General features: G+C 34.4%; 1 protein-coding gene across 1 annotated transcript in view; it reads right to left on the bottom strand.

Moving 5' to 3' along the window:
• Positions 1-6,213: 6,213 nt before the first annotated feature.
• USP36 (Ubiquitin carboxyl-terminal hydrolase 36) overlaps positions 6,214-13,198 on the bottom strand; it is a 31,392-nt gene continuing 24,407 nt past the window's right edge. The window contains exons 11-12 of the mRNA XM_051216737.1: positions 10,733-11,038; positions 6,214-8,560 (exon numbers count right to left, since the gene is read on the bottom strand). Coding sequence (XP_051065339.1) covers positions 8,114-8,560; positions 10,733-11,038 — 753 coding nt within the window. The 3' untranslated portion in view covers positions 6,214-8,113. The remainder of the gene's footprint in view (positions 8,561-10,732; positions 11,039-13,198) is intronic.

Here is a 13,198-nt window from a genome sequence, read left to right as displayed (position 1 = left end):
TTTTTCAAGATGGTGACACCAATTGGATTATCGTCTCTGTGCCCGAACACACGATGCCGAACCTCTGCATTACTAACATGGTGTTGCCACTGGATGTCAGCAGTCCTTCAGAGACAACGATGATCAAACACAGAGAGTCGTCTAATATCCTCAACTCGGAGAGGCCAGGTTTCACAAACATACAGTGAAACTGCTCTCACCGACGCCTTGTAGATCCGACCTTTTACAGCCAGACTAACATCACGAAGGCTCCAAAGATGGCCCAGATCGGCATAAGCCGTTCTGGCTTTCACTATACGTGCATTGATCTTATCACTCATGCCACCACCCACGCTTATACAGCTACCTAGATACATGAACATCTCGACTACTATATGCTCACCAACCAGGGTGAGTATAGGATTACGATCCTGCCAGTCTTGTAGAAGTATTTGCACTTCGAAGGTGCAAAGCACATACCGTACACAAATAAAATGAAAATGACGTAAAAATCATCAACGGTTATCAGGACTCTGAAACGAGAATTCAAAAGTACAAAAAAAACTGGACACATTATATGTTTTCATCAATACGGAAAGTTAACAGTTATCTTATTCTTGGATTACTTTTGTAGTGTATAGAACGCTTGATGAAATACTTGAGAATAGGTTATTTTCTTTGGTATTATATTTATAAATCTCCTTCAATACTTCATGAACTTCCTAAGTACTTTCTACAAGTTCCACTAAAAGCCTTAGTGACTCAGGAGTTTATTTATTGATCATTTACTTTTGTTTATAATCACTAATAATATGGGAATTATTGTCATCTCATTGGAAATAGTTAATAAATTTGAACATTGAAGTTATAAACTGTAATAATTTATGCTTAGAAAGTTTACTATTTATCTACTCAAATAGATTATGTTAATAAGAGAGGAACTTATGAAATATATCTGTATGATGGGTTAAAAACACCTAAATAAAGATAACTACTTACGACAATGATAGTTATTGTTATGGCTCACGGTGTTCCCTAGTATAATAATTTGAAGTATTTGAATAATAGTACAATCTAGGAATCCTATAAATAATGCAATTGGATCAAGAAGTACTAGATATGCACAAACGAATGTACTTTATTTGAAATTCGAAATCAAGCATTCGACAAGTACAAAAGAATCATTAGTTCATACAAACACCATACCGAAACTAATATTGGTACACAAACTTCCGATAAACATTTCCTAAAAACCGCCTACTACTGAATGAGAAGACTAAAAGTGAATAAGGAAGTTTTGTGGACTAAATCGATTCACATTACTTAAGCACTAATTTATATAGATACTTTTAATTAGTGATTTAATGAGACAATCTAAAACATGACACAATTTTTATCATATTAGATTTTAAGTTATTCAATCGATATATACAGAATAATCCAGGTATTGACACAATTTAAGAAAGTTCATTACTATCTTGGATTTCATGCAACGAAGATATAAATCAATATACATTGGTCATTAGCAACAACATCATACTGACATAGTAATTGATACATCTGAATATTTTGTTGTACTGATCGTTTGACCTTCTTACATCATGTGATAACTTTCAACTATTCACGGTGTTTATTCATCTTTGACTGATGTAAATAAGTAAGAAAATACATTATTATAAACTAACCATCCTGATATCTAACTTTCTTACAAAGTGGAAAGCCATCTAGATTTATTCAGAGAAGTATTCAAGAGAAACAGTCTTCAAAGATTATATAGACAGTTCCAGAGAAAATCCTCTTTATGACTTTTCAGTTTGAAGATGTTGCAGATAATTTGTCAAAAATAAGCCCCACAGTGGTTTTACTGAAGTAAGTCATTGTTTAATTTATTATAAATATCCTCTTACTTGTGTCTATATGAAAAATAGGTTGCCACCACTGACGAATTCAATCAGGATATAATGGTTCACCTGCCTACTATCTTCTAACAAGAGTAAGCCTAAAATGGATGAGCATCAAAGACGCAATTTAATAACGTAATCTAAATGTGAATGCTACCTGCATTATAAGCCATTTCGATATATCAAAATATGAAAATTCAAATAACATATTATTCCGAGTAAACAATCTAGTATCAATCTGTTTCCATATTTAACGACCAATGGGATTAATTGATGACATTATTATTTTGTGTATACTCTTACAATAGACCTATCTGTTCAAATAGTCATCGAGATAACTTTTTCGGTTGACCATACATTATGTGTCAGAAAAGATTGGTATGGAACAATGTAGGTAAGTTATGTCATCCATTGTGTTCCATTTAATATATTCAAAATTTCCAGCCTTAGATTTATTCTTTAACAAGATACAGACAGACACAAATTCCAAGAAATTCATACTCAAAATTGATTTACATTAGAAAAGATTTATCAATATACAAATTAAAACCAGAATCGCACACACACACACACACAAAAGACAATTTCTCACATCCCTTTATTTACCATGAGTCTAATTTCATTACATTACAAATTATATAAATATAAAATTACATAATAAGCAAAGATAGATGGTGGCTAGCAGTGGAATCCAGAATGCGCGTTCTGTCCTAGTGGAACTCGTCAGTTGGATGTACCTGATGTTCACTCCGTGACTGTAACCCAGTACCGCTCACTCCAAACATTTCAAATCGCGTTATCCACTTACCTAATGAGTCCTGTTAGCCAATTGATTGCGCAATGGGTTGAAGTTTAAATCCATTTTGTATTATTTGTTTGAATCTTCCCATTAATGTTTATGACTGCACTTGATCAGACTCTTATTGGCATATGTGCATCCAGTGAGGTTTACCTCGAGTCACGGAGTATGAATTCCGGAACGGCGGTAAATCTAACTGACGAGTTCCAATTAGGACGAAAAGCGCATTCCACTGATAGCCACCGATACCCTCAATAATACTTTTGATCTAGATCCCAGCTATTAGAAAGTTCAAGGAAGACAAGTTTAGTTTATGGTTACGAAGAATATATAGGTTTTATGAGAGGATATTATTCTTTATAAATGAAGGTTCTATTCAGTGATTATTAAGTATATTTTAATAATAATGACGTATTTTTATATTGAGCAGATATAGCAACTAACTGACTACAATAAGGAAAATTATACTGAAATAATTAACAAATTTGTTAAAATTAAATCGATTATTAGAATGAACGGATTATCACGTTAAATTAATTAATAATATAATCCTTGACTACCAGAATAGTGACCCATTGAATTTATTTATGATACATTAAACGCATTGTTATTGAATGAATTCATACGAGCAAGCGATTTGTATAGAGAAATGGATCTTTATATTGGTGTTTTGTAGAAGCTACTTAACCCAAATTAATCTGACTCGGAGTATTACTGAAGAGCAGGGATAATTAGATAGCAAGAACTTTACCATTATAACCATTTGGTAGGTGCCCATTTCCAAGTTCAATCCATTAGAGATACTGTGTGATGATTGTTTCACTCTAGATGTATATGTACTCCACTAACAGAGAACGTTAATCCGAATTATTCATCAGTAAGAATCAAACGTTCTTTGTAGTTATATAAACACAACAAGCTAATCATCATTTGGATGTTTATTACTTAATCTAAATATACATATGCACGTCCTTGACCTTGTAATAGTGCTTGGAAAACAAATGAGAAAAATACTATTGATAATATCGGTTACTATTATTGTCCATAGAAGACCAGTAAAGAATATGCTGATTATAAGAGAAGTTTAAGGTAAGCAAATATCAAATCAGTATCTGATCATACAACAATCTATTATAAAACGCTCATCAATAAAAGTTAGGTCAATATTGTCGTAAAAATGAGTTGTACAGATAAAGTGGTCTGTAGATGACATTGAATCAGTGAGTATTCGATGTATACCATTAATATTACGCCACAATACAGAAGTTTTAGTTAATAATCGTTGAGATAGTGAAGAAGATTTGTAGCTCAGCTGGATGATTTTGATAGAGTTTAGTTCTCTGAACTGAATTGTTTGGTCATGGAGATTTCATCGTTCTTCTGAACGACATCATCGGCACAAACTTCAAGTAGAATTGAAATATTCGAATTTCTCCACATGTGGTTCACAGCTTGTCCTGAAGATTTTCGGTCAACAAGAACCAATCAACATCGAGATCTACATGACAAGCTGTGAACTAAGTGTGGAGAAATTCGAACACTTCACTTCTACCTGCAGTTTGTGTTGATGATGTCGTTCAGAAGAATGACGAAAGCTCCACGACCAAACGACCCAACTAAGAGAACAAAAATCTATCAAGTTAATAATCGTTCTCTAGCTTTATTATTTCGAAACAATTAAGTGTAGTCTATATTTGATTCACACACTGGAGAACATATGATAATAATTTTACCCTGATGGTGAATTCTTCCCCAGCAGTGGTAATTTCGACAATGCCGATATTAAGGTAACAATACAAACAAATTAACACTATTCTTTCCGATAGTCACTATAGAGAATCATAGGAAAACTACAACTAGTCTTGGATTCACTGTTTGGATCTCATTTGTGATCATGTGCTTTCTCAATGAGAGGACAAATCAGGACAGTATAAGGTATGTAAAGAGGAATAATTAATTAAAAATTTATTAAAACAGTAAAATGAGTCTTTGTAACCATAACTCCGGTGGTTGGTTTGCACACTCTAAAGATTTTGCTTATAGATAACTGGGAAACAAGATGTACGGTTATTTTGTTTTATCAAAGCCATCATCGTTTTCTAGAGCATAAATTGGATAATGTAATGATTTGAACCAATAAGTTTGGTATTGGCAATTAACAAACATAGTAAGAGATCGACAGTCACTAACATAAATAGGGATCCACTGACGTATTCAAGGTTTTGCACAACACTCTTTACAAAGCATAAAGGAATAATGATTAAAATTCATCAACCAAACATATACATGTAATAATTATTTTTTGGCCTTCCGTTGACCTTCACTTACTACCGGGTCATATTCTGTCCTTTTCACATCGGGTAAATAAATATAAAGTCTTGATGAGAGCAAGAACAAAGATGATAAAGGGAACAATGTGTATAAAATATATTGTCCTTATGTGTACTTTTTTATTTTCATTACTCATGTTATAGTTGGTATGTCTCCATTTTAATTTAACAACCCTTTATTGATGATTCATTCATCATGTAAACCAAAAAGTTCCACACTTAGCTTACACGAATATCAGTCCGAATAGACTATAAGTGTCTATACATATTTAAGATAGTTTATTACCATCATTATACGCTAATGTATACATATGTACTGTATTTCTATGGATTCTAACAGTTGAAATGTAAATGAGAAATTGCTTATTTAGTTAAAGTTTCCTACTCGAGTTGTGATGATTCATTACGATTGGATCTGGGAACAAAGAGGAGTCAAAGTAGGTTTCATATGAATTAAGAATGTAAGCAATAGTGGCTAATTTAAACCAAGGATAATTGATATAAGGAGTTCTGTGAAGATTGATCTAAGACAGTAACATTAACATACAGAACAAGCTGTTGATAACCTATCAAAAGTTGAGATAAACATTATCATAGGGCTAACGGTAATGTTAGTTACTGCTTCTGTTCGAGCACTATGTAATAACAGAAATCTATGAAGTTTAGAAAGAAAGGACGTTTTGGCTGAACTCTTTAGATTCTCATTAAAATTGAAGTAGTGAAGTTGCTATGGTTACTTAAGCAGATGAAGGCTATCCACTGACTTTTTTTAAATGCAAAGGCTGAGTTTAAGTCCTATTAGGAAGAGTCTATTTCCTAGTCTTGTCTTCAATCTGGAATTATATGGCTGCTTACATCAATAATTCATTCTCATGGACTGTTTTTATTCTTTCATATCGTATCATTGCATTTTATCTATCGATAAGCATTCTGTTTCATCCTAATGATCGAAAATTCACTCACCAAATTCAACCCAATGACAGTGGTGTCAGAGCTAATTTACAGGTCTTGGTTCAAATGGTATCTGATTTAAAATATAATGAATTCTCTTCTGATCCGGGCTACAATAATTTTTCATAGATGTTTGGACATCACACAGAATAATAGCCCAGATTTATTCGATAAGTTGCTTTCGACTTTTTCAAAAAGCAAGGATTTGTAGAATTGTTTGCAAGAGAAGTTCTAAAGGTACTATATGCATAATGAAAGCTATGTACAAAAGCAAATTAAGTTGAATGGCGGTCTTTAACAGTCTCTCTACATTACCGGGAACTAGCAGTGGTGTCAGGCTTGATTATATTCTGAAGGATCTGAATGTATGATACTGACAATGTATGCTACCAGAATAAATCATTTCAAACCTGTGAACAATTTTCATTCTTGTCAAGTTTTCAAACATGAGTAGTTGAAGAATTCTACGCTTGCAGCTAGTTAAACGCTGAAATATCTCTTTAAAACGACTCCCTTTTTATGTCGCTGAAGTCACAAATTGTTAATGTGAGCCACGCTGTTTGATAAAGACTACCGTGAGATAACTGGTTGGGGATATTGTGTGACATGTCTCAGAATCAATTACAATGGCGCAAATACATTCAATCTGTCATACCATACATCTAGAGTCCCAGTATTTATGAATACATACCTTTCCACAAAGTTTTGCTTCGAACTATATTCTCAGTACTTAGTCTTTCTAATAATCACTGCGACCAAATTACTTCAGCTGCTTTTCTATTCAACTTATCAGTTTCATTTTGTCGTACTAACGCAGTAATGGAGAATTGAACCAAATGTATTTATTTAAACGCATAAACATTGATACAAGGAGGCACAAAACAGATATCAGCCACATAAATCATTCGATTTGTGTGAGGGCTGGGATAATACCCACACACCAAAATCGAGGCACTTTGTTTTCTTAAGAAGCCACTTCTCGAGCCTTCGACTTAAAGGTCTGATCCACAAGGCAGTGGAACAACGTAAGCTGATGCAGTCCCATGGTAGCCAGTGACCAACAATAGGTTCATATGCCTTTTATTCCCTCAGGATACTGGAACCCATGTGCACCATTGATTTGGAATCAGGGTTTTTCAACCCCACCTCCCAGGTGGATCCTCCGTATCCACCAACCTGATTGAAGCGCAAGATATTCGCTTTTCATCATCTCAATTTTGTAAACAACACCCACGCAACAAGGACTTCCATGGCAGTGGTTGTATGCACGTGACCACGTGAGAGCCGTATTAGGGTCAAATGGATATTTGAAACAGGATCTCTCTCATTGATTACGAACTTTTCTTTCAACAGATTTTGTTGTTTATGAGATTATCAATTTTTACAATGGTTTTTCTTCAACAAACAGACTAGATATCCAAAACAAAATTCTTCTTCGAAAACTTTTATAGCTACGTACAGAAAAAAAAACATTGAAAAAGCGTAGTCGACATCACTTTAAAGTAAACAAGTAGAAAAAAAAGAATTAATAACATTAAAGACAATAATACAGAACGTTAATTAATGGAGCAGTAAAACCACTTTATATATATAATCCTCATTTAAAATTTGGTAGGATTTTAGGAAATAATAAATTACAATGCATTTCAGTTTTTCTTTTGTTTTCTTCTTCAATTTTTATAGGCTTAAATAATGTATGCAATGTTATATCATATGGATGAATTGGTTGTGTAATCGTCATTCGTCGATAACATGATGGTTTAAAGAAGGAGAAAAAGAAGAACATAACTGTACATTTTTATGTTTGGATTATTAGACCTAATTTAAATACAAAAGTGAGAAAGTATAAAATAACTAAAGAAAAACAAGCTTGGATAATGAAGAAATAGAGAGGTGACTTCATAAGCAATACACACCAGGTTATAGACAAATACTGATCTCTGTTAATGAATTCATTTTGCATTGCCATTTGAAAAATAATTTTTCTTTGCAGATATGGTAGGCCAATTCAAGACAATGTGTTTATATATGTATAATTAAGGATAGAAAGAGATTGAAGTACAGATTTCATCAGTGTAAGAATGCATGCAAAAAAAATAATTGTTTGATGTAGAAGCAGCAGACTAAACAGTGAGATTTCTTTTTTTTTTTTTTTACCTGTATCCATTTTCCTGACTATGAGATTGTTTGTAGTGTTTATGATGTGAATGGAAGCGGTGATTTTTAGAATCAGGTGACTCTTGTCGATATTTTTTATGATGATGACGGCGACGATGTTTGTCATGATGATGATGAGAAGAAGGACGAGGCAGACTACTGCTACGATCGAGCTCCCGATTACGATGATTATGACGGTGATGGTTATCGTCGGAACCATTCCATGAATTATGATGGGAAGAACTGTGTTTAGACGAATGACGACTTTTATGCTTTTTCTTATGACGTTTATGTTCATCTGGTGAAGATTTATAAGTATGATGCTTTTTGGATTCTTCATTATGATTGCCGGGAACCCAAACAATGCCAGAGTCAGAGCCACTGTATGTTGTTCGACTTCGCTTGTGAGGAGGTGGTGAACCATTTTTATCACTGTCCGATTCCTTAAAAGTGAAAGGAATGAAAATTGTTAGTGACGAATAGTAAATAAACGGTGTTTATTATGTTTTAGAATTGGTGACCACGTAGCCTGTATACTAAGCTACTGTTTTATTAATCATGGACCTCCAATCTATCAACCCATATGGAAGCGATGAAACAATTACAAGGCTAGAGTTCAACCAGAGAAGGCAATCAACATGAGCACGAGAATAAATGAAGACAATGAAATCGAAGAACACAACCAGTTACAAACAAGTATGACTGTTGCGGAATAACTGAAAATTTCACCACCAAATAGTATTAGCATTGATGATGCTGTCCAGAAAGACAATAAAAGCTATGCAATTAAAAAATGTCTTAGAGAATGTTAAATGGTCATGGACTGGGCTATTATCCGGGATGGTAATTTTATTGAACAAGGACACATCGGAAAGAACTACTGAAAACTACAACGCAGAAACTATTACATGAGAGGTAATAACTATTTATCACTTTTTCAAACTGCCAGTCTCTTAATGGCATATGTGCATCCTGTGCGGAGCGCATCGATATGGCCATAATTCACAAGCATTATAAACAAAGATGGATGGTGATTAGAAGTGGAATTCTATCTGGGACTCGTCAGTTGGATGTATCTGCATCCCAGAGTTGATGATGCAGGTGTCCTGGTTTCCACTGCTAGGCAGCACCCATCTTTGCTTATTGAATAGTTAAGAATGGATAACCAATTAATTATATAACAAATATCTAAACTAACTACTTACAACATTTCACTATTCACTGATTACCCCGAAGACTTAATTAAAATGCATGCATAACTATTGTACGTAATCATGAATCTACTGATATTTAGTTAAGTCAATAACTACCATATGTTACTTAGCAAAGCTGCATTTACTTATTCGACTTATATGGTAGTATATCGGTTATCTTAAGTAATGAACTAGTAAAAATGCAATATTCTTTTCATAATCACGATGACAACGCTAATGCACTATAGGGTGGTGACGTCTACTTCCCGTAAACCCTGAGTAGTCAGTTGTAGAGCGATAACACCAAACTGCAAAGCATCAAAAGCCTATAGATAAAGTTTTGGATACGAAAGTATACATTAGACAAAGCGGATTTATGGTAGCATGAATATAGAATATTTCATTCAGAATGAATTTTGTAGAACTCGAAGTAGAATCCTGAGCACAACTGCTCTTCAGAAGAGTTTACTGTTAAATTACAGTCATTGAATGTAGAACCTTATTACAAGCATCTTTGAAAACAATAATTCTAGGTGGTCAACTGGTTCTAAGTGTGAAAATTGTATGAAGATGATAGTTTTAAGGAAAGAAGTGTTGTTAGCTAGATATAAAATATTTAATAAACGCTCAATGAAATAAAAATAAGAAGTGTTATGATCCGTTTTCAGTTACATGATTCGGAATATCAATGTAATAGTGGATGCAACGTAGAAACATTCTTCAGTCGAACTTGCCCTATACCAGTAATGATGAATCTTGAGACAACTCTCAACTATCAAGAAGACAAGAGTAAACAATAGATTTACTTTAACTCCAACGGAAAGTGCTACAAAAGGAAAAGTGTGAGTATTTATTGATATTTAACGTCTTTGAGAACCAACCAATCAGGGAGAGGGTTTTGAAGTCCCCAACTTATCTGTACGGGGGCTATTTAAAATTTAAACAGATGATTAAAAATCTATTCCTTTGGTCGATCTAGAATCAACTTTAAGGAAATACTGGATATCCAAGTAGGAAGAAATCACAAACATTAGTGTACCACTTTATGGTACGAAAAAAGGTTTTAAAAAAGTATTCAAACTTAAGAAGTTCGATAAAACAAAATAGGGATAATGCATACATACATACATTTTCGAATAATTGCTACATAATTCTAATAAGTTGGATAATTAGGGTTGCACGAAATCGATTATTGTTTTGTATATCAGTTGATAGGATGTTTCTAGACTAAGAGCATGATAATCACTTCTTGGAATTATGTTACGACTTTTTAATTGGGTTAGTATTCTCCATTTTATTGACTGACACTTATTCAATTTAGATTAGGATAAAAAAATCAATCAGACTCTTAAGAAAATTATAATTAAAAAAAAGTGAGAACGATTAGAACACATAAATATGATACAAGTAGTCAACATTTACCTCATAAGAATAGTCCACTAAAGGATTTGTCAATTCATGTTGTTTATCTTTTAAGTCTGTAGTATTAACTGAAGGCAATTGAGATGAGGTGGTTTGTACCTTTGTAGTACTGATTGTGATTAGATTATCTGAATTATTACAAAGAGTAACTGATGATTGTTCACTAGTCGGATTTTTAATACAATGAGATAATGTTGTTATTGTTGAAGATGATGATGAAGTCGACGACAATGATAAAACAGACTCGTTTATTGGTGTTGGACGTTCAGTCCATAAATTTGATGGTGTTTCTTTTCCATAGAGCAACTTAAAGAACAAAAAAAGAAAAAAAATGAATATTAAGAATATACGAATAGTAGAAAATACATTTATCTTGATAACATCGTACCGAGGGGATCCACATGAATAGTATACATACATTTTTAACGTTAATTACAAACTCTGTTCATACAAATTTGAAACAGTAAAGGTTTACAGTTGTTAAATATTGAGTTTATAATTAAACATCATCAATGTGCACACTCATCTTGGCGGGTTTTTATTATCCGACATAAGAAAATAGAAATCATCCAACTAGATCGGATTTAGTTTGGATCATGAATCGAACAATGTTAGACTACCATTGAAAAGCTGGGAGCACTGGACAGCAGTGGGTAACTGCCTCACACCCAAAACGGTTGAACTCCACTGGTTACAGCTCCACACTGGAACTCTGAGAATTAACCCCTCCAAGTCGGTCATCAGTGAGTACATGATAATTATCAGTATAGGGTTGTGGAGATTGTTGAATTCTTACTGAGATCATGAACCGATCGATGTTACACCACCATTTAAAATCTGGAAGCACTGGACGGCCGTTTCGTCCTAGTACGGGACTTCTCAGCAGTGTGCATCAGATTTGAGTGAGTTGAAAAAACATGGATATTTTAGGTAGTTGTATGTAGTTGTCAAGATGCTATGGGTGTAGGTTTTATGCTAATTGACACTCAGCAATCTGCGCCTGCAATCTTGAGGAAACTGATGCTGCCTGGGAGATTTAATGCTGTGTCACTTAGTTTCACCATAAGAGACGTTGCCAGGGTTCTATTTGGGCTGAGAGTGACCTGTTGTATGACTGAGATGTACATACAACTGACTTATCACAGAGTAGTGACCAATGCCACTAGGTAACAAAATGACAGTATACGTCTTCCGAAGTGAAATAATCGAGAAAGTGTCCAATCCAGTAGTGACGGTATCACAAAAATATGGCATAAAGCAAAGGAGTTGCATAGGAGTAACCAGATTTTTTTGTTCAACATGAAATACTTTATAGATAACGAATTTCGATAGTTGATTTACTTAGGTGTACTTGAATGACCGAACAAAGATACTTTGTATTTGGCATTAAGCTAGTTATTTAATTAAACACATAAACATTGATACAAGGAGGCACAAAACAGATATCAGCCACATAAATCATTCGATTTGTGTGAGGGCTGGGGTAATACACGCACACCCGAACCGCAGCACATGGTTTCCTTAGGGGGCCACTCCTCGAGTCTTCGACTTAAAGGTCTGATCCACAAGGCAGTGGAACAACGTAAGCTGATGCAGTCCCATGGTAGCCAGTGACCAACAATAGGTTCATATGCCTTTTATTCCCTCAGGATACTGGAACCCATGTGCACCATTGATTTGGAATCAGGGATTTCCAATCACCTCTCCCAGGTGGATCCTCCATATCCACCAACCGGATTAAAGAGCCAGACATTAGCTTTTCATCATCTCAATTTCGTAAACAACACCTCTGCCACGAGAAGACAGTGAGTAGGACGTCTATGGCAGTGGTTGTATGCACGTGACCATGTGAGAGCGTTTCGAGAGGGAGAGCTGACTCTCCCCACTCTAGTGCATTAGGGGGCAAAAATTTAAAGCCGGTTACCCATCCAAGTACTGACCGGGCTCAACGATGCTGAACTGTGGTGGTCGGACGAGGAACGTCGTTTTCAACGTAGTATGGTAACCGGCATTAAGTCACACTTTTCTTCATGTCTACGGCGTGTATTACCGAAATGCTTATAGAAATAAGACAGATGGAATTGTTTGAACATACAACCGATTGATTGAAAGCTGAATATAACTTGATTGTGATGTAATGATGACTTATCTGTACATTACTGTGTCTAACTGAAATGATAGAATACAATATTGTCAAGTGTGCTCTATGACTTGAATGCTGGGATTTACTAATTAGCATATCAATTCGACTTCTACTCACCACAAAGTATCCCCTTTATCAACCTAGAATTATGACAATTGAGACTTTCTTGAGTTGATTTAGGTTTTTTTTGAATAGATTTGGAAGTTATAACGTTATAACCAGTTTAAGATAATTTACTAAGTGGAAGTAAGCTAGTCATTAGCAAAGAGAAACCTGGTACATATGTGGGGACTGGGTTAAGTTGCTATGTCGCAGCACGAAGA

The sequence above is a fragment of the Schistosoma haematobium genome, chromosome 6 (genome assembly GCF_000699445.3).
Source record: "Schistosoma haematobium chromosome 6, whole genome shotgun sequence".
Lineage (NCBI taxonomy): Eukaryota > Metazoa > Platyhelminthes > Trematoda > Strigeidida > Schistosomatidae > Schistosoma > Schistosoma haematobium.
Note: the sequence above shows the minus strand (reverse complement) of the source record. Positions and strands in the feature narration are given on the sequence as shown.